This window comes from Podarcis filfolensis (assembly GCF_964270895.1).
Source record: "Podarcis filfolensis genome assembly, chromosome: 2".
NCBI lineage: Eukaryota > Metazoa > Chordata > Lepidosauria > Squamata > Lacertidae > Podarcis > Podarcis filfolensis.
The window spans coordinates 20,596,860-20,619,414 of record NC_139605.1 but is presented as its reverse complement, the minus strand read 5'-3'; the positions used below and the strand labels follow the sequence as shown (position 1 = coordinate 20,619,414).

The following is a 22,555-nucleotide window of genomic DNA, read 5'->3' as shown; positions in this document are numbered from 1 at the left end:
GTATAGCATCTAGATCAAGGGAAGTAATAGTGCCACTGTATTCTGCTCTGGTCAGACCTCACCTGGAGTACTGTGTCCAGTTCTGGGCACCACAGTTCAAGAAGGACATTGACAAACTGGAATGTGTCCAGAGGAGGGCAACCAAAATGGTCAAAGGCCTGGAAACGATGCCTTATGAGGAACGGCTAAGGGAGCTGGGCATGTTTAGCCTGGAGAAGAGGAGGTTAAGGGGTGATATGATAGCCATGTTCAAATATATAAAAGGATGTCACATAGAGGAGGGAGAAAGGTTGTTTTCTGCTGCTCCAGAGAAGCGGACACAGAGCAATGGATCCAAACTACAAGAAAGAAGATTCCACCTAAACATTAGGAAGAACTTCCTGACAGTAAGAGCTGTTCGACAGTGGAATTTGCTGCCAAGGAGTGTGGTGGAGTCTCCTTCTTTGGAGGTCTTTAAGCAGAGGCTTGACAACCATATGTCAGGAGTGCTCTGATGGTGTTTCCTGCTTGGCAGGGGGTTGGACTCGATGGCCCTTGTGGTCTCTTCCAACTCTATGATTCTATGATTCTATGAAAAGTGAAATTGCAGAGCTATGAGAAATTGAAGTCAAAAGTAAGAGACTGGCTTCATTATTACCAGATAAATGAAGTTTTCAAACAGGACAGGAAAATCGGCTTTCAGGTGGAGAGATCAAAATTAGAAACTGAATTGTTGGAACCCAATACTAAGAATTTGTCAAGAATGTATAACTTGCTGTTGAAATGGAATACACAGGATGAGATGGTTAAATCAGCTATGATTAAATGGGCACAAGACATTGGTCATGACATTATGTTTGCTGACTGGGAACAGTTATGGACTACCAGTATAAAATTTACGGCATGTAATGCCTTAAGAGAGAACATTATGAAAATGATTTATAGGTGGTACATGACCCCAGTCAAGCTTGCAAAAATCTATCATACGCCCAATAATAAATGCTGGAAATGTAAGGAAACTGAAGGTACTTTCTACCACCTTTGGTGGACGTGCCCAAGGATCAAGGCCTTCTGGGAAATGATCTATAATGAAATCAAGAAGGTACTTAAGTGTACCTTTCATAAGAAACCAGAGGCCTTTCTCCTGGGCATGGTGGGCCAATTGGTGTCAAGGAAAGATAGGACGTTCTTTATGTATGCTACAACAGCAGCAAGAGTTCTTTTAGCAAAGTATTGGAAGACACAAGAACTACCCACGCTGGAAGAGTGGCAGACGAAGGTGATAGACTATATGGGACTGGCTGAGATGACTGGCAGAATCCGCGACCAAGGAAAAGAGACGGTGGAAGAAGATTGGAAGAAATTCAAAACTTATCTTAAGAACTGTTGTAAAATTAATGAGTGCTAAAATGTTATGGGTAATGTAAAACAGAATTGCAGTGACAAATAATTGGGTAAGAGAAAAAGGATTAAAGAAAGTGAATTATAAGTAATTGAAATTAGGGGTTGCTGGAAAAGTTTAAAACAGGGATGCAGAAAAGGGAGGTATGGGGAAGTCGTTGAAATAAGGCAAGAAAAAGAGGTTATGAAATGATACGTGTTTGTATGTTTGTTTGTGTGTGTGTGTATTGTCAGTTGTGTTGTGTTTTGATATATGTTGGAAAATTAATAAAAAATTTATTTAAAAAAAAAGAGGAGAGCAAGGGTTGACCGTAGCCAAGGGGATGGCATCCTGCCCAAATTCAGAAGCACTCCCCCTTCCCCCCATTCCAAAATCCGAGAGCGCCAGCCACAGTTGTCAAAAATGTTTACTGGATTTGTGAGCCGCCATTTTGCCAAGGCCCCTGAGGTGGTTTGTAAGCTTTAAACAGCAAAACAGGCACGTGATATGAAACGTAAAGAGACAAGAGTCCCATGGGGGCCAACTGGGAGCGGATGGTATGGGGGCCTCCTCAGCCAGGTCTCCCTCGCTTCCACCTTCCCTCAGAGCACGCAGGTCTTTAGGGGAAGGCGGGGGAAGGTTCTCGCCGCAATGGTTCTCCTCAGGCCATGGATGGTTCTGTCAGGGCCTGGTGGTCCGTGTGCTCCCCGGCCTAGTCTCCCTCACTTCCATTTCCCTTCAGGGCACGCAGGGCTTTCTTAAGCAGTCCCGGGGACGGGAGGGAGGGGCTGCTGCACACACATTAAGCCCTATGGCACAGTCATCCGTCCCAACAGAAAATGTGGGCCAGAAACACCTAACCCATCTCTGAACCAGCAACCCCACAGGGTTCCCACCCAACCCTCCAATACCCACACCAGACACACACAACCATCTTGCATACCACTTGTCCCCAGTGCGGTGATGTGGTGTGTATTTGATGCGGTAGGCGACGGGGTCCATCTTCCCGTCTTCCATCACCAGCTTCATGCGCAGGGTGGCCTCGCCCTCTGCAAACTTCCCCTTGCGCATGTCCTGCAGAGGAGGAACCCAAGCTGGAGCGTTGAGCCAGTCGGACGTGGAAGCTCGCCACGAGGTTAAAAAACGGCAGCTTTTGCCACCTCAGTTTTTGCCCTGGCAGGAGCAGCCTTCCAGTTGTTCTGCTCTACAGGCAGACACATGTATATACCGTGGTACCTCGGGTTACATACGCTTCAGGTTACATACGCTTAAGTACTTAACCCGAGGTACCACTGTACTGTGCAACAAAGGCTGCTCCCCAAAATGCCAAATTCATGCCAATGAAGCCCAAGGAATGCAATCAGAGCAACGTAATTTTTTTTATACTTATTTTACAAAATTAATCCTGCTTCCAAGATTTGGTTATTTCAATGAGTTTTTGACCAGTAATGAAAGGAAATAAACTGAGCGGAAGGACCCAGATAGAGGTAGTCAACATGCGATCCTCCAGATATCTGCTGGACTACAACTCCCATCATGCCTGACCATGGGCCACGCTGGCTAAAGCTGATGGGAGTTGTAGCACCATGTTGGCTACCCCCAGATTAGGACAAAGGACAATAGCCATCTAAGGAGGGCAGGGAGAGAGGTGTACAAAATAAGGACTCTGATTGCTGGAATCACACCTGTATAATTTTCTGAGCCATCATCGATTACTACAGGCATAACCATGAGGGCTAGAAACTTGTGGTGGTTGTTCTAAAAAAAAAAACACACCAAAAAGGCAAGGCTGAGAATGCTGAACTCTGTAGCAGGGGAAGCCACCCTAGATTGCCCACATGAAATGGGCGTACCTCAAAAAGCAGGAGCGATTCCTCAACCGGCCGGTCTCGCCACGGAGAAGAAGGCGGATTATGTCCCTTGATTTCTTCCACCTTCTGGTGGCAAACGTAAGCATGGCCCCTGAGGGAGGGAAAGGACACAACCAGTCACAAGAGAAGGAAGAATGCACCTGTGGCGGAAGTCAGGTGTTAACCCTTTCCCCCTTTTCAGCATCCACCCTCCTCACCTCCGGATGAGATCCACCGCCCAGGTGTACAGCTGGTCAAAGTAATCGGAGGCGTGCGTCACCGCATAGGGAGTGTATCCTGGGGGAAATAAGGCCAGGTCATAAGAAAGTGTGCCCCCTTCATGCCATACTTGGCCCAGTCCCCACCGCTCCCCTCAAGCCCACGTCTTAGGGCAACAGCTCCCCGAACCACCCCCCCCCTCAGACATCAGGTCGGTCACTGTGAGAACAGGATGCTGGACTAGATGGGGCCATTGACTGCCTGATCCGGCAGGCTCCTCTCGTGTAAACAAGCTGTTGCTACTCTTAAAAGCTTCACGTAAACAAGCCATCTGTAAGGGCCTCATTGTTGTACTTGAGCTACACAGCATGGTGCAAACTGGGCTAACCAGTGGTGGTTTTTTCTGCGGGTACCAACGCCGTTTTTTCGATGATGATGATAATGATAATAATAATAATAATAATAATAATAATAATAATAATAATAATTTATTTATACCCCACCCATCTGGCTGGGTTTCCCGAGCCACTCTGGGCGGCTTCCAACGAAAGAGGAGAGAAGCCACTGGTTAAAAGTGTGACACTTATTGTAACAACTTCATGGTGAGTACTGGCACCTGTTTTTCTAGAAGGAAAGCACTGATGTTAACCTAGCATGGGGTCCACAAAGCCAACAGCCTTCCCCCCCCACCCGCCCCGGTCCACCCAGAAACACAGCTCTCTTTCGCCCAGGCAACATTTCCACATTTTGTAGCACAAGGTGCACATACCTAACCATTCCACTATGTCCCTGATGGCTGTGAAGTACTTTTCTTCCTCCTTTTCAGGATTTGTGTCATCATACCGCAAAAAGCAAATCCCGCCATTTGCCTGGTTGTGGAGAGAGAAATTAAGCAGTACAATTAAGCCACCCATGAGTTCAGCAAGACAGTAATTCCATTTTGTCATTCCCCTCCCTCCCCTCTTCCTACAAATCCCTTTAAGTTCTAATCATTACTGAAACAAAATACCTTTTCCTTATGGCTGCCAATTTAAGCAATGCACGTCGCTATACATAATTTCATATCTGCAATAATGCTGATATATATACACTTTGACACAACTTGGTCAATATATTCGGAAATGTTTATCTGAGTGTTCACTGTTGTTTAATTTTTAGTTTTAATTTCATGTAATAGTTGCACGTCATATGCTTTAAGGTAAACAAAGATATAGCTCAGCGCAAGTGTGTTAAAACAGTTTAAAGATGAAAATGGAGAAAAAGGAAGTTACCTCAAAAAATAAATAAATAGAATTGACATGTTCCAATTTGAAACTTCAAATTAACATGTAGGGAGTACGGTGCACACTAACGATGTATAAAATACTAATAAATGCCTGCTTTCAAACAAGATACATATAATCCTACTGTTATGTCTTCTGGCCTATTCATCTATCATATGTTCTTATATGCTATGAGCCACTTTAGGGCCTATCTTTTTTTTGGGGGGGGGGAAATGATGCACACATCGCAAGATGAATACAAGGCTGTCCCTCCCCACTCACTATTGCCTTCCACCCCAACCCCAGTTCAGCAAAAAGCTGAGTTCGCAGCAGGGCAGAGTGTGGAAAAGTGACCGGTCTCTCACCTTGGCAAAGCCGAAGTTAAAATTGATAGCCTTGGCGTGGCCAATGTGCAGGATGCCATTGGGCTCAGGAGGGAACCGAGTGCGCACCTGTGGCAGAAGACATTTTCAACGCAGTTAACCGAGATCTCCTTGGATGCAGTCTCCCCCTCAAATCTCAAAGACACACCACACCCAGCCCCTCCCAAAGGCCAGGGCGGGGCCTCCCCCCAGATCATAAGCTATGACAAAAATGTAGGTAAAAAGGTAAAGGACCCCTGGATGGTTATGTCCAGTCAAAGGCAACTATGGGGTTGCGGCGCTCATCTCGCTTTCGAGCCGAGGGAGCTGGTGTTTGTCCACAGACAGCTTTCCGGGTCATGTGGCCAGCAGGACTAAACAGCTTCTGGTGCACGGAGAACCATGACGAGTGCCAGAGTGTACGGAAACGCCGTTTACCTTCCCACCGCAGCAGTACCTATTTATCTACTTGCACTGGCGTGCTTTCAAACTGCTAAGTTGGCAGGAGCTGGGAACAAGCAACGGGAGCTCACCCCGTCATGGGGATTTGAACTGCTGACCTTACGATCAACAAGCCCAAGAGGCTCGGTGGTTTGGACCACAGCGGACCCTGCAGGAGTCTGCAGCAACATCCAGCTCACTAAGCAACCATGGCTGTGTCCTCTTTTCTTACAACTTGACATCGCATACATGCTAAAGGCGGGGGGGGGGGGAGAATTTGGCTGTCTACGAGGCCTCAATTGCAGGGCTTCTGGTCCCTCCCATTAAGCACAGTACATCCTTAGGGATTTAGGACATGGAAAACAGCAGCTTCACGGCCGAGGAAGTGAGGACTAGGGAAAACAGAGGTCTCTGCTGTTTCTCAAAAACCTTTGCAAAGGCGAACCCTTGTTCACCTGCACATGATTGGCATCAGATTTCTTCTTCCAGTGGAAACTGTTGCTGGGCAGGAGAGAGTAAATCTGGCACCTGGAAAATGCCAGGTTTTTGCTCCCATGCACAGACACCCTTGTCCGATGCCTGCTAGAGCTATGCATCTGTGGCATCTCACTGCTTCCCCAAATCTGGGTTTTGCCATAACAGCAGCTCGGGGGGCACAAGGTTTCACAGGGACTGAGAGATGCAAGTTACGGGGACCAGATGCTCCGTGAACCCAGCCTCCTGAAGGAAGAAGGACGGAAGATTTCCACACCCCCCAGAGCACCTGTCCGCCTGTGATCTCCAGATGCTGCTTCAGTAAGTTCATGGTGTTGGGTGTGACAACGTAGCCTTCCGTTTTGTAGTTCTCACCTGGAAAGGTACAAGGGACATGATCAGCATGCGGTATGCAAATCAGCGAACTGCAGGCAGTGGCGGCTCAATAGTCTTCTGCATTAAAATCAAATCTCTGTGCCCAGAAGGAACAAAACAAAACACACCAGTCACAGAACCGGGATAATTTTGCATTAAAGTTTCTTCATTGTCATTATTTAGTTGATCATTTGCCCAGCTTTGCAGGGCTTAGTAATGTGGGGTTGTGGCTTCATAAGTGATCTTCCCTACTGTCAGGGAACTGCCATCGAAACTAGAGGAGGAGGCAAGGCTCCACAGCGATGCTGGAGAGGGGCCAAGCAGGGAGAGAGGCAGGTCTCCTGTTGGGGAAGAAAATCAGCGCAACACCAGGGATAGAGGGGGGGCCAATGGGGGAAGCAGAGAGCAGGCTCCGGGACTCTTCACTGGACACCAGCGGGGAGAGCACAGGTCCTCCGCTACCCACGCCCTCCCTGCGCAGAAGACTTCCGCGCAGGGAGAGTAGGAGGCGACTGGGCGTCAAACAACTTTTATGTTGGAAAAGGTTTAAGAAACGCCCACTGACGGATTCTGCCAGCGACTGAACAGCCACGGAGTGGATGGCTGTCCAGCGAGAAATGGTTTAACCAGCCAACCTAGCCCAGAGCGGCGGCTATTTACGCACAAGCAACCCCTAAAGCCATTACACCTACCTACCACCCCCAAACGCACTCGTTTTTTGGCAGAGTCAGGTGCTGTTGGGAGCCGTCCACTGGCAAGTGGAGCAAACTCCATCTACAAGAGATAAGCCACCGAAAGCCTAAATATAAGCAGCGTCACCATCAGAGCAGGGCTTGGAAGCAGGGGTCCAGGTCCACACTCAAAAGCACAAGCAAGGCCACAGCAATTTTGCCCAAAAGCAGATTGTGCTATGATGCTGTTTTGCTACTGTTTTGTTTTAAATACTGCGGCGATTTAGCTTCTATATATGCATATCCATGCACCTGTAGGCACGTATTAAAGTTTTTATTTGGGGGGGGGGGCGTTTCCATTACATCAAAGAAAATAGAATGTGGTGGACATGTCCAGAGATTAAAATATTTTGGGATATGATCCATGAAGAGATTGAAAAATTGATAAAAGTATCGTATACCAAAAGGGCAGAAGCATATCTATTAGGAATTTTGAATAAGGATATTCCCAGTGACAAAATAACATATTTCTGTACGCAGCAAGGGCAGTGAGAATGTTGGGAGCCAGTCACTGGAAAGGAAATTATATCCCAACAAAGGGGGAATGGATGTGAGTACCTGGAGTTAGCAAAATTGACATATTTAATAAGGCATAAATCAAAAATTATAATTCAGAAACAATGGAAATGTTTAAATGATTATTTTATACAAGCAGGGCTCAAATACGAAAGTTTGGTTGTGTCTAGACTAACCTTGTGAAGAATACAGAGAACATAAAGATTTGATTGATTATGAAAGAATTCAAGGAAGGGAAATGACTGAAGAACAGATGTAAACGTGAGCAAGATAACCAAGAGACGTGCGGTGAATGCGGTGGAAGTCTTTTAAAATATTTTAACTAAGATTATAAACTGTAGTGTTTGAAGCAAGAATTTGGTAATATTTTCTTTTCTCTTTTCCTTTGGTCTGTTTTCTTATAACTTTTCTTCTTTCTTTCTTATTAGTTTTCATTTTGGAAAATATGTATATAAGGATGTTTACAGTGCTATGTATCTTTTTTTGTTCTTTTTAGTGGAAAAATCAATAAAAATTATTTAAAAAGAAAAAACTGCAACCCGATACTGACCAAGCTGTACAGTTTTGTTTTCATCTGTCTTTATAGGCCCACCACAGCCTACAATGATAACATTCAAGGATTTGTACGGTAAGCTGCCTTGAGTTCTGCCTTGTCATGGAAATGCAGGGTGCAAATATATCCCAATATATAAATAAAATGTCTCCTAAACCCACAGGCAGGCTCCTGGTGCGCCATTTCCCACAACCATATGCATGAGCACAGTACAACTGGATACTGGCCCTCCTGACCCCAATCACTCCTTTCTTTGACATCAGGCAATATCTGAGGTTTCCACAGGCCCTGGAATATCAGGGAGCTCATTGGTGAAGGTGAGAACCTGGCTGTAGAGAGATACGACCTCCAGGGCAGCTTACCTGGCTTATGGAATTTAAGAGCCTCGCCCCTCAGCTGCTCCATAAGGGATTTCGTCTCTTGGCATGCATCACCTGGAGGGAAAGCAGCGGAGGTCAGGATTTTACCACTGCAGAAGCCAGAGACTCAAGAAACAGACCCCCTTTTGCAGCAGCAACTGGAATAACTTCCTTCCCTTGCAATCTTTTAGCATCTCCACATACGACTAGCAATCTCCTGCCTGAAATTCTGAGAGCTGCTGCCAGTCCGTGTAGGCAATGCTGAGATGGACCAATGGTCTGGTTCGGTATAAGGCAGCTTCCTATGTCTTTCCTCTCCTCCCGTTGGAAACTCCTCCAGGCAGGGCTTCTCTCTTGTCGCTCGTCACTCGGCCACGTACCTTAACTAACACTAATACTGTAGAACAGAGAGCCAGCATTCATAGTGGGGGGAGAGACAGCCAGAAGTGGTCTGCTTCATGCCTACATCGATCTCCCTACACAGGAATGGAGGAAGCTGCCTTGGACAAAAGCCATTGGTCCATCTAGTTCAGGACTGACTATACTGGCTGGCAGAGCATCTCCCTTCCCAAGCTCTACTGAACTTGGAACCTTCTGCACGCATAGCATATGCTCTACCGCTGAGTTATTGCCCTTCCTTGGGAAACCTATACATACGATCTTCAGCTTCTCACAACAGGAGAAAGGCAGAGAAGCAAAACCAAGTTTTGTCACCCACAGCTGCAGAAAGCCTTTGTAAGGCTGTTGTCACGATGAATTACTTCTCGAGAACACTAGAGGGCGCACTAGATCTCTGCCAAAGCTCATCACATGAAGGTTTCAGCAGGTGAGTGGAATTTTCCACGGCAGCAAGTTATTATTAAGAACATAAAAACCACCTGCTGGATCAGCCCAGCATCTAGTTCTCACTAGATGCCTGTGGGGAAACCAGCGACCAGAGCAGGAGCAACAAGAGCATGCTGCCCTCCTGCGATTTCCTGGGGGAGCGGGTTCCATAGTGCGCTGCGTGATTATTGTTTTAAAAGCGACACAGCAAACACAATGGGAAGATACTGCTGACAGCATTCCACCCTCCCAGTCCTCTGTGTGCCCTTTCCTAAGAGAGAGAAGGGTGCTTGGGTCCGGCAGAGCTGTGTGCTTGCCAGGAACAGGCAAACATCAAGAGCAGCTATAAGGCCTCCAGAACAAACACAAGGGAGAGCAGGTTCAGCCAAGGACTTACCGTTTTCCACCACTGCTGCCTTTCCCTTCTTGTCTGGCTCGGTGGCACGGGCCTTCGGGGCCTGACAAAGCAACAAGAGAGAGCTGCTGAGTTTAACTGGACCTGGCCTTGAGGGCCTCCGTGGTGAAGAGGAGCCAAGGTTTTAAAGGCAGCTCTGCACAAGGAAATCTAGCAGGCAAAACTCTTCCTGGTGCAGAGACAAGCCATGGAAGAAGCTTTACCTGCTGCTCTTATCTTCTTTTTTTAAGGACATGGAAAGGTTGGGGAGAAATGGCAGTGAAAGGAAGAGTGGGGAATTAAAGACGAGGAGGCCAATGTTTTCCTAAAAAGAACTTTGCCCTAGACTCTCAACCTTTGCCCTAAAAAACCAAATCCTTATGTCAAGCGACAATTCTTTGCTCTCCCCGGCTTACTGCATACAATGGAAATCACAAGTTTGCAACACTGCCTTATTCCCAGATTCAGAGACACGCAGGCCAAAATAAATGGGAAGAATCCATAATGCATGCTTTAAAAGACTGGAGGGTGTGGTGGAACGGATGCTTCATTGGCCCCCCAGACACCACTTCCTGTCCTGAGCACAGGTGCCACTACCTACGCACCCCGAGGTAGCGGAGGTTTCGAAGAAAGGCTCTCACATCCCCACCATTAATGGCTTCTGCCCGTATTAGACAAGGATGGAGAGAACCTGTGGGCCCTCCAGATGTTGCTGAGCTCCAGCTCCCATCAGCCTCAGGCAGCATGGCCAAGAGTAAGGGATGATGGGAGTTGCAGTTAGCATCTGGGAGGGTTGCGGGACTGGTGGTTTTAGATGAATCCTCTGCACTCTATTGCACACCTGAAGTGGAAACCACTAACACACCACAAGAAGGAAGGAAGGAAGGAAGGAAGGAAGGAAGGAAGGAAGGAAGGAAGGGAGGGAGGGAGGGAGGGAAAGGAAGATAAACACTTACCTTTGATTTCTTTTCCAGATCAGCTTCTGTCTTTGGGCCCAGCAAGTGGAGCACCTACAGGAGAGGAAAAGCACAGAAGGAAGGAATTGATTGGTTGCCTTGGGTTTGATCTGGCCCTCTAAGTTCCTTCTCTCGACCTCCCTTCCCCAGGGCAGAACTCTTCTTATGTCACAGATGGGGAACCAGATACTGCTGGCCACCAGCCCCACTCAGCCTGGCCAATGGAGTTCAGCGACAGCTGGCCCAACACGGCCTTACAAAAAACACACCAGGCCAAAGCAAGAAAGCAAAACCCACTGATCTGGCGTAAATGTCAGCGTGCCTCTATAGGAGCACAAAATTTAGTCTGATGCTACAGCCTCCTTTCCCGATTCAAGCCCGCATAGGAGGATGCAGTTGTGGTTTCACTGTGAATGCAGCGTTTCTACTGGGTAAGGAAATATTCGGTAGAAAAAACAGCATCCTGAGAATGCCAGGATTTTTATTTTTTGTTTTAAATTTCCAGTTACAAAAATAGACCTGAAGGGATGTGGGTGATGCTGATGAAGATCTCAGAAACCCAAGGCAGTTGTCTTAGCACAGTGATGGCCAAACTTGGCCCTCCAGCTGTTTTGGGACTACATTTCCCATCATCCCTGACCACTGGTCCTGGTAGCTAGGGATGATGGGAGTTGTAGTCCCAAAACAGCTGGAGGGCCAAGTTTGGCCATCACTGTAGACTTAGCAGGAGTCCCAGTGTGCAAACGGCAGACCTTTAGCACCTTGGCCCCTCCCAAAAATCTGAGAAACGGATATACATGCAAATGTAGTTACATAATATATAGAGGTCACAGGGCAGCACTGCAGGAGAAATTTGCAGCGCCGAGTCTTGGTTATGGAACCTATTTGTTGTTTAAAACACGTTTTTAACCCTACCCTTCTTCCAGGGAGCTTAGTGGCGCACAAGGCTCTCTCCACACCTCATATTACCTGCACAACCATCCTGCGATGTAGGTTAGGCTAAGAGAGATCAACTGGCCCATTGGGCTTCACAGCCGACGGGGGATTTGAACCTAGGTCTCCCCAGGGCTGACCCTTGGCAGCCTCTGCATCACCCTGGTTCTTTAAGGGGGAGGACCTGCTGATTCTGTTGCAACGACCCTGCCAATCCCCACCTGCCTTCTCCAAAATCCCTTGTCTAGATCTGCAGGCCCCCCCTTGATGTACCTGAAGGTCCACCTCGTTCTTAATGATTTTCCCATCAGCCCACTTCAACTTGCTCCGCGCCTCCCCTGCAAAAGAGAAAGGAAATCAGAGCAGTCGTTGACAATCCGCTGAACAGGACTCGGAAGCACAAGTCCAGGGCCCAATGGAGCCACACACCTCCCCAGGCCCTGCTTGCAGGCTCCCCAGAGATGCCTGGCTGGCCATTGTGAGAGCAGGACGCTGGAAGGATGCCCTAATCTGCTGGGAAACATGGGTGGAAGATGGCTGCTGCCCTCATGCCTTGCTTGTGGGGTTCCAAGAGGCATCTAGCTGGCCACTGCAGGACCAGGATGCCCAACTAGAGGGGCCTTTGGTCTGGCCCAGCAGGGCTCTTCGTACATTAGGAACACAGGAAGCTGTCTTAATCGGACCATTGGTCCATCTTGGTCTAGAGCAGGGTTTCCCAAACTGGGGTCTCCAGCTGTTTTTGGACTACAGTTCCCATCATCCCTGACCACTGGTCCTGCTAGCTAGGGATGATGGGAGTTGTAGTCCAAAAAAAGCTGGAGACCCCAGTTTGAGAAAACCCTGGTCTGGACTGATTGGCAGCGGCTCTCCAGGATTTCAAGGCAGGGAAGCATCCTCAGCCCTACCTGGGGCGGATTTAACCAGATATCTTCTGCTGCATGCAAGGGCGATTTTCTACTACTGAGCTGCGGCCCCTTCCGATATGTTCCTGTGTTCACGGTTAGTCCTATTGTGGAGTGCGCTGGCTGAGTTTGCAAAGGGAGTGGGCGGGTTTAAGAAGAAATGAGCAGAGTCTGGAAAAGCGCACAAGGCCAGGTTGCAGAATGAGCACAGTGATGCACCAGCAGCAAGCGGATGTCTCACAATGGGAACGTACTTGCAGACTCCCCTGCCCGGCCTGTCACTCACCCATCAAAAGCCCCATGTTAAAGCGGTAACGCTCCGAAAGGAGCTGGGCTCTGTGTTTGCTGATGGAAGCTTCCACCTAGGAAGGAAAAGAGAAAATCTGATTATAAAATGAGAGAGAGAGAGAAACTACAGCCAGTTCAAGTGGCTTCCAGACAAGGCTAAATACAAGGCAATAAGGTGGGGTGGGGAAGGTCTAAGTGTTAGTGCTGACCTTTAAACCCCTAAACGGCCTTGGTCCACCCTCATCGTTCTACCCGGACACTGAGGTCCAGCACCGTGGGCCTTCTGCTGGTTCCCTTGCTGCGAGAAGTTACAGGGAACCAGGCAGAGGGCCTTCTTGGGAGTGGCACCGGCCCTGTGGAACGCCCTCCCACCAGATGTCAAAGAGAACAACAACTACCAGACTTTTAGAAGACATCTGAAGGCGGCCCTGTTTAGGGAAGCTTTTAATGTTTGATGCACGATGGTATTTTAATATTTTGTTCTAAGCCGCCCAGAGTGGCTGGGGAATTATTATTATTATTATTATTATTATTATTATTATTATTAACACACTTTTCTTCCTTTTTTGCCGAACAACAGAGCCTCTTCCCTGCCAGACAGAGCTCCCCAAACCCTCCCTGACACTGGAGGGAAGTTACTGAGCCATTAGGACAACTTCCCACCTTTGGGCAAAGGTGCTCCCTGGATATCTGAGTCTTCTTTTTTTAAAAATTCTTTTTATTAATTTCAATTCATCATACAACACCAAACATTAAAACAACAAAAAAGACAAACAAAAAAACGAAAAGTAAAAGGAAGACATTACATAACATAAAACACCAACAAATTAACAATAATTGACTTCCCTTCAACTCGGTTTCGGAATATGTTACAAAAGGTTTTCTATCTGCAGTTTCGTTTTCTTAAGTCTCTTTACATCGCAGGCGTTATATCGAGCCTACTGTGATTTTTAAATTTTTTACATCTGTTTCAATTTATGTCATAAATTTATTCCATTCATTATTAAACTTTGTACCTTTTTGGTTTCTTATTTTCTGTGTCATTTTTGCCAATTCTATATATTCAAATAATTTAGATTGCCAATCATTTATGGCTGGGATTTTTGATGTCTTCCCGTTTTGTGCTATTAACATTCTAGCAGCCACCGTTGCATATTGGAAAAGTGTTTGATATTCCTTTTTAATTTCTTCTCCAATTATCCCCAGAAGGAAGGCCTCGGGTTTTTTTGTGAAGGTATATTTAAATATTTTTTTTAGTTCATTGTAAATACTTTCCCAAAACTTTTTAATTACCTCACAGGACCACCACATGTGATAAAAATTGCCTTCCTTAATCTTACATTTCCAGCATGATTTGTCTCCGGTTTTGTACATTTTTTCTAATTTTACAGGCGTGATGTACCACCTGTACATCATTTTTTCCATGTTCTCTCTGAGTGTTGTACAAGCCGAGAATTTCATGCCTTTATTCCAAAGTTTTTTCCACTTATCAAACTCTATGTTGTATCCAAAGTCCATCGCCCATTTCACCATTACCTCCTTTATTTCTTCATCTTTGGTGTCCCATTCTAGTAACTGGCTGTACATTTTTGATAGTTTTGATTTGCTTTCCAATATTTCTACCTGGAATCTATATTTTTTTTCATTCATCCCAACCTTTTTATCTTCGGTCCACAAAGCGTTGATTTGATGAAACTGGATCCAGCCGGTTAGTTTATTCTTTATCTCTTCATATGACCTAATCTTCCATCCATTTTCTGTTTTTACTAACAGATCTTCATATGTCCATCTTTCTCCTTCAGTATTTATTTTTTTTACTCTTAAGATGTCAATTGGTGATAACCACCAAGGGGTATTTCTTTCCAGTAATTTTTTGTTTCTCTCCCATACTTCCAACAGTGGCCCTCTAATAATATGGTTAGAAAAACCTTTGTGGACCTTTTCTTTATTACGCCACAAATATGCATGCCAACCGAATCTTATATTGAAACCTTCTAAATCCAACAGGTCTATGTTTTTTATAACAATCCACTCTTTAACCCAGCAAAGGCACGAGGCTTCATAATATAGCTTCAAATTTGGAACCGCAAATCCTCCCCTATCTCTTTGATCCGTTAGTAATTTGAATCTAATTCTTGGCCTTTTTCCTTGTCAAATGAATTTAGAGAGTACTTTCTGCCAATCTTTGAATACTGAGGTTCCATTAATTATTGGTATATTTTGAAATAAGAGCAGCAATTTCGGCAATAGACTCATCTTAATTGCCGCCATCCTTCCCGACCAAGAGAGTTTTATTCTGTTCCAAGTATCCAAGTCCTTCTTTATTTCTTTCCAGGTGTTTGTGTAGTTGTCTTCCATTAGATTTATGTTCTTCATGGTTAGCCAAATTCCCAGGTATTTTACTTTTTTAGTTGCTTTGATACCAGTCTGTAATTCAAGGTAGTTTTTTAACTCTTCTTTCATATTTTTGGTCATCATTTTAGTTTTTGTTCTGTTTAATTTGAAGCCTGATAACTTTCCAAATTCCTCAAGCAAATCTAGCACTTTACTAACACTTTTTTGTGTGTCCTCTAATGACAACATCAAATCATCAGTGTATGCTTTCAATTTATATTCTTTTACACCAATTTTTATTCCACGTATCTCTGAAGTTTTCCTTATCTTATTTGCAATAATTTCCAATACCATGATAAACAAAAGAGGTGATAAAGGGCACCCCTGTCTTGTACCCTTTGAGATTTCAAAAGACTCAGTCAAATTATGATTAATGATTCATTTAGCTCTTTGGTTTGAATATATTGCTTTTATTCCTTCCAGGAATGTGCCCCCTATCCCTGCAGTTTCCATACATATTATTAAGAATTGCCAGGATACATTATCGAACACCTTTTCGGCATCAATAAACATTAATACCGCAGGAATTTCATTTTTACACTCCAAGTATTCGATAATGTTTATTACATGTCTTATGTTATCCTTTAGTTGCCTATTAGGTAGAAATCCGGCTTGATCCTTGTGTATCTGAGTCTTCCTAAAAGCCCTGATCCTCTTTTGGCCAGGCAACTACCCAAGTGGATGTGCTTGGCAGGATTCTCTGTGATTCAGGCTTAAGCAACAACACAGACCTTGCCTTGCACACATCTCTCTTGGCAAAAAAACAAAGACACACAGAGGCCTGGGTAGACACCCTTTGCCCAGCTCCAAGTGTGGAAGACGGGCCCGTGATGGGGCATGGCGTCACTTGCTGCTCCTACCAAGGGCTGACACTCACCGCCTCTTCGATCTGCTCTGGCGTCACGATCACGCCAACGCCACATTCTCTGGCAAAGTCTGCTGCGTCAATGGGCTCCACGGGGTGGCTTTTGACGTACTCCAGAGCCGCTGCAGGAACAAAGAACGCAGGTGTATTACGAGAAGGAACGCCTGTGTGTTAAGAGTGGATAAAGTGGAACGGAGAGAGACCTGGGTTCAAATTCCCATTTAGCTATAAAGTGTTGGGATGCTGCCGGGGAGACGGGGGCATTTGGCAGGCCCCCAGCTGGCTCTAGCCACTGGGCGACACTCCGGTTCCCGGTACAGCATCAATCAGCGACACGAGGCTCAGATACGTTCAGAAGCTGTGCACGCTCTTATCAGCAGAGTGAATAAATCCTCACAACAGATGTGGCGGACAGAGACATGTGTAAGCATTATTTACAGCATTTAATCAGCATAGTTCGGGAACAAAGGAAAAAACATGTCTGCTTCCCTTCATCTCCAGCAAAACAGCAAGATAGCAAAAGCAACATACAAACGGAAGTTCCCAGCAGACTGTGCTGAAAGTAAAGAGGCATGTGACACACAACAGTCATGCCTGTTCCCTTTTAAGGTGGAACGGAACTACCGTATTTTTTGCTCTATAAGACTCACTTTTTCCCTCCTAAAAAGTAAGGGGAAATGTGTGTGCGTCTTATGGAGCGAATGCAGGCTGCACAGCTATCCCAGAAGCCAGAACAGCAAGAGGGATTGCTGCTTTCACTGCGCAGTGATCCCTCTTGCTCTTCTGGCTTCTGAGATTCAGAATATTTTTTTCCTTGTTTTCCTCCTCCAAAAACTAGGTGCGTCTTGTGGTCTGGTGCGTCTTACAGAGCGAAAAATACAGAATATCCTAACATAAAGCTCATCTGGTGTTCTCTGCCAGTTAAGCGTCTCTCAGCCTAACCAACCTCACAAGGTTGTTATGAAGGTAACATCGGGGTGGGGAGAGAGGAATCGCCAATCTTCATCACCCCCGACTCCTTGGAGGGCGAGACTACAATTAAACCACTGGATTGTAGAAGAGTTGGAAGGGACCAAGAGGGTCACCTGGAAACAGAGGAATATTTTGCCCAATGTGGGGCTCGTACCAGCATCCCTATGATTAAGAGTCTCATGCTCTACCCACTGAGCTACCCCCAGTAAATCAACACATTAACAAATCAGAGGAAAGAAAAGTCCTTGGGAGGAACAAGCAGCAGCCCTGGCCCTGCAAGACAAGCCTTCTCAAGGCAAGGCTGGCGGCGGCATTTTGCATTATGCTCATGATTCAGTTCCTTGTTAAAAAAGTTTTTTATTTACACTTTTCAAATTTATTCATTTCATTAGATTTACGACCATTTTAACATTTCAAAAATTGACTTCCTTCCCCCTCTTTCTGTGGTTCCTTAAATTTATTTTTTAATATCTTCTGCATATCCAAATGCGTTTAACCTGCTCATTTAATTATCTACTGTAAATATATGCTCTTATAAAACTGCAGGTTGTTACAATAACCCTGCTAACGTTTTTATCTGTTTACAATTTATCTGCAAATATTCAACAAACCATCTCCATTCTTTTATAAAAAGTTGGTTACCTTGATTTCTTATTCTTCTGGTAAGTTTCGCAGCTTGGGCTCAAGGAAGGACTAAGGGCTCAAGACTAGCCAGCAGCCTTCGCAGGTTCTTGTGCCAGGTTTCCCTGTGACAGTCTGTGTGAGCCACCTGGACTGTTTTACTAAGCCACTTTCAGAGGCCTCCAGCATGGGAGAACCAGGCCAAACACTGCCTTCTGCATGGAACACCCTAGGTTCAGGAGGCTGCTAGGATAGCCAATGTGCTGGCCTCCAGATATTTGGGCGACCAGTCCCATCATCCCTGACAATTGGCCCCATTGAGTGGGGCCGATAAGAACTGTAGTCTGAAGCATCCAGAGGGCACCATTTTGACTACCCTGGGATTAAGCTGCAGGAGAAGAAAAGTACTGATGGACTGTGAATTACATTGCTGGAGAAATTTGTTGTTCCAGAAACTCAAGATATATACGGACAGCCAACCAGGTGCCTTCCCAATGTTTTGGACTACAACTCCCATTCAGCATTGCCAATGACCAGGAATGATGGGAATTGTAGTCTACAACACATGGAAGGCACCACGTCGGCGACCTTTGCCCTAACGCCTGGTTGTGTATTCAGCGTGAGGCTTGGTGTCTTGAGACAGAGCTGTGCAATTAAAAGGGTGAAATTCGTGAAGGGAGCATCTTTGCCGCAGCCGGCATAAACCCTAAATGTGTACCGTTCAGCTGCAGGTCTGTAACGATCTTCTTGGTTGCGATATACTCCACAAGGAAGCCAAGGTGCTTTGGGTCCTTAAGCCTGGAGGCCACATTGTATAACAGGGTGCCAACTGTCTTGTCAGCAGCTGAGCCAAGGATTCCTCGAGCCTAAAAGGGAGAGAGGGGTCAACAGGAGAGTTAAAAGCCGGTTTGGTGTAATGGCTGATGTCCGTCTAAAGATGTTAAGAAGAGGTGACAGGAGAGGTTCCTGCAGAATGAAACGCAGGAGCTCATAGGAAGCTGCCTTATACTAAGTCAGACCACTGAGGTCTACCTAGCTCAGTATTGTCTGCACTGATGCTCTACCACTAAGCTATGACCCTTCACGTCCCTGCTTCGTTCTTGTGCAACAGCAGCACACCATCTCTACCCTGCCCCTTCCCAACTTAAGAGCCAGCATTACAGAACTGCCTGGGTTGCAGAGGGGAAGGTCCCAGCAACCAGCAGAGGGATTTTTATGTAACATCCATGTCGTTTCGTTGGGTTGCTGCACCACTGTGTTTGGGTGCCTATGCACAAGGAATAACTATGCGACAAGCAGTTCCCAGCATGCTGTTGCATTACGACAGCCCCAAACGGATACGGCGGTGGTTTTTTAAACCCTGTGAAGAAACTCTTGCATCTCTCTGCAGCAATGTAGGTGAATCGTGTGCATTTTGGGAACTATAATTTGAACAGTCTACTCTCCAATGACAAAATGAATGGGTACACCCTGCTTTGTAAGCAGACACCGGCCAATCCCACCCCACCCCAATGATTTCATCCTGGTCAAGAAAAACAGGAAAGAAGCGCAAAAATTAGCTGGCTTCTTGCTCTCTTGGTTATTCTCAAGGAGCTCCTCTCAGCACCAGCAGAACTTTCACTTTCAGATTCTTGGAAAAATTCCACTGCAGAACAGGGATGACGTCGTCCGAAAAGTCACTGCTTGCAACGTGGTAAGCTAGAATATGTCAGAAACATTTCCACCAACCTTATTTTTATCACATAAACACGGAAACATACGCTGACCTTGAAAGTAAATCTGAACGCACACCTGCTTTTTAGTCCTCATCCTGAAACTGAATTAAGCCCAAGTACACATAGCTCCCCTTCTCTCTCCTTCCCATGTCACCACAAATTGCAAGCCATGCTACAAGCAAGTGAAATGTATCCTTCTTGTAGGTAAAGGTAAAGGACCATTAGGTCCAGTCGTGGCCGACTCTGGGGTTGCGGCGCTCATCTCGCTTTATTGGCTGAGGGAGCCAGCGTACAGCTTCCGGGTCATGTGGCCAGCATGACTAAGCCGCTTCTGGCGAACCAGAGCAGCGCACGGGAATGCCGTTTACCTTCCCACCGGAGCGGTACCTATTTATCTACTTGCACTTTGACGTGCTTTCGAACTGCTAGGTTGGCAGGAGCAGGGACCGAGCAACGGGAGCTCACCCCGTCACGGGGATTCGAACTGCCGACCTTCTGATCGGCAAGCCCTAGGCTCTGTGGTTTAACCTACAGCGCCACCCTATCCTTCATGTAGCAGCAGGAAAAAACTCATAGTAACTTGATAAACTGAAACAACAACTGAAATTTGTTTATTTGAAATATTTCTACCTCTTTCCTCATCCAAAAAAAGTCCCAGAGTGGATTATGTAAGGCCAATCAAAACAAGGCAGTTCATGAAATGGGACAGAAACGGAACCACAGCTAGAATTTGAGTACAGCCTACAAGAATAAACAAGTCAGAGGACTTACAAGAGGCTCTTGAGAAGTTATCTGCGCTATGAATCACCCCCATTGGGGATTCACAGGAGGCCCTAAGAAGTTCAGTTCCAAAACCCAGTTCCTAACCCAACAGATAATACTTATTAAACATTTCATATTATTATTCTGTTTTTCCTTTTCATTCTTGGGGGTTTCAAATTGCAGAGGTATAGCTGACCTCAGGCATCAACCAATTTTCAAACTGAGCATCAATCTGAGTCTCAGATGAAAACAGGCAGTTAAAGCATAGTGGCAGGGAACAGATTCCAGAGTGACCCCATACAGAATCTACCTGGACAGAATCCAGTCTTACAGCATAATCCTAAGAATACTTATTTAGAAATAGGTCTTGCTGCATTCAACTGGCCTCACTCACAGATAGTTCTCCCCAAACCACAGTCTAAACCCACTGATCTGGAAGCCCCACTGAATTCAACAGTAGTCACATCTTGAGTAGGACAGGACTACATGCAGGCTTATTCAGAAATTAGTGCCATTCAGCTCAATGTCCAACTACCCAGGAAATGTGTTTAAGATTGCATTGCTAAAATAGCTAGGGACAGCTCCTGAGGCATGATGGTGCAGCAAGTTCAGATTTGAAATAAACCTTTAAAATCAAAAATATCTTCTCACCCTTTGCAGGAGATCACAGGACAGAACACTGAACTCGGAAACCATCCTTTGTTACAGTCACACCCAGTCTATCTATCCTCTGCCCTCTCTTTGACGAAGACTTGCAGATCTCCTAATTTTAGAGGGTTTACCAAACTGCGTTATCTCTGTGAAGACTCACTGAAGCATGATAAAAATGAGAGATCATTCAGAACTGTGCCATATACAGTCATACCTCGGGTTGAAGTAGCTTCAAGTTATGTATTTTCGGGTTGCACTCTGCGGCGACCCGGAAGTAACGGAGCTCGTTACTTCCGGGTTTCACCACTCACGCATGCGCAGACGCTCAAAATGATGTCACGCACATGCGCAGAAGCAGCGAATCACGACCCACGCACACGCAGATGTTTACTTCAGGATGCGAACGGGGCTCCGGAACAGATCCTGTTTGTATCCAGAGGTACCACTTGTATAAAGTGGTACCTCGGGTTAAGTACTTAATTCGTTCTGGAGGTCTGTTCTTAACCTGAAACTGTTCTTAACCAAAAGCACCACTTTAGCTAATGGGGCCTCCTGCTGCCGCTGTGGCACCGCTGCACGATTTCTGTTCTCATCCTGAAGCAAAGTTCTTAACCCGAGGTACTATTTCTGGGTTAGCGGAGTCTGTAACCTGAAGCGTATGTAACCCGAGGTACCACTGTAGAGGAATGGAGGAGAGTGAAGGGTTTTTTTTGTTCTGGTTTTTTTGAAGGGTTGGGTCCCCCCACTTCTTCTTCGAGAAGCTATATGACCAGCAGAACTTCAACCCCTCTGCAGCATTTTCTGGCTTGGAAATGCAGTGATGGGGGTGAGCTACACCTGTTGGATTTCAGCCTGTCAGGTGGGAAGAGAGACTAGAGGGGGAGAGTTGGCAGCCTGGGAACTGAAACCAACGGAGTCCCTTAGGGGCAAAGCGACGATACCTGCACGACGGCCTCGCGGAGCAGCGCGCTGAGCGCCTGGTTCCGAAGGGTCTCGCGAGCCTTGCTTTCGCTCAGACCGATGCTAACGAAAAGCTCCAGCGCGCCCGGCTCCTCGGCCGCCATGCTGCTCCTCGCAGCCGCCTCTACTTCCGCCCGACGTAGGGCGCGCCGGCTTCCTAGCCCAACCAACCATGCGCAGAGTGGGTAGGGGGCGGGGCAAGGAGCGGGGGAAAGCCAACCCGAGGCTGCCGTCGGTCTTTACGACCAATAAGGAAGCGCCGCCAGGAACGCCCGCCTCCCCATGGCCCCGCGGCAAATCCGAGAGAGGCGAATGTGGCGCTGGGCGGGGCGGCGGGTTGCTTCTCGTTGCATCATCACTCGAAGGTGACGTTTTTTTGAAGAGCGAGGGATCAGGTGGCCATAGAGATAGAAAGAGGTTAGAGGGAGCTTTGTGTACAGATTTTTACATTAAAAGTCACATGTAATAAGATAAAGGAGGTTTTAAAATTGGATTGTTTATAAGGTTTTATGGACGTGCATGAACAAGTATATTATAATGTAACCAAGACGGAGAGTGGAGGGAAGTCGACCAAAATTTATGATTTAATTTGGTTATGATTTTTTTCCTGGTTGTTTTTTTTTGTATTGTTATTTCTAGAAAATTAATAAATTGTTATCAAAAAAGAAAGAAAGAATGAGAGTAGAGAGAAAGGTAGCAGAAGGTCCTGAGTTCAATCCCTGTCCTTTCCAGGTTGTTGTTGTTGTTGTTTAGTCGTGTCCGACTCTTCGTGACCCCAGAGAGCAGAGCACGCCAGGCACTCCTGTCCTCCACCG

General features: G+C 46.2%; 1 protein-coding gene across 1 annotated transcript in view; it reads right to left on the bottom strand.

Moving 5' to 3' along the window:
• Window positions 1-21,886, bottom strand: part of QARS1 (glutaminyl-tRNA synthetase 1) — a 40,877-nt gene extending 18,991 nt beyond the window's left edge. The window contains exons 1-14 of the mRNA XM_083600857.1: window positions 21,722-21,886; window positions 18,371-18,518; window positions 16,072-16,181; window positions 12,799-12,874; window positions 11,884-11,948; window positions 10,678-10,731; window positions 9,725-9,785; window positions 8,506-8,577; window positions 6,258-6,343; window positions 5,057-5,143; window positions 4,199-4,298; window positions 3,429-3,507; window positions 3,214-3,322; window positions 2,304-2,434 (exon numbers count right to left, since the gene is read on the bottom strand). Of these exons, the coding sequence (XP_083456983.1) occupies window positions 2,304-2,434; window positions 3,214-3,322; window positions 3,429-3,507; window positions 4,199-4,298; window positions 5,057-5,143; window positions 6,258-6,343; window positions 8,506-8,577; window positions 9,725-9,785; window positions 10,678-10,731; window positions 11,884-11,948; window positions 12,799-12,874; window positions 16,072-16,181; window positions 18,371-18,518; window positions 21,722-21,844 (1,301 nt within the window). The 5' untranslated portion in view covers window positions 21,845-21,886. The remainder of the gene's footprint in view (window positions 1-2,303; window positions 2,435-3,213; window positions 3,323-3,428; window positions 3,508-4,198; window positions 4,299-5,056; window positions 5,144-6,257; window positions 6,344-8,505; window positions 8,578-9,724; window positions 9,786-10,677; window positions 10,732-11,883; window positions 11,949-12,798; window positions 12,875-16,071; window positions 16,182-18,370; window positions 18,519-21,721) is intronic.
• Between the last annotated feature and the right edge of the window lie 669 nt (window positions 21,887-22,555).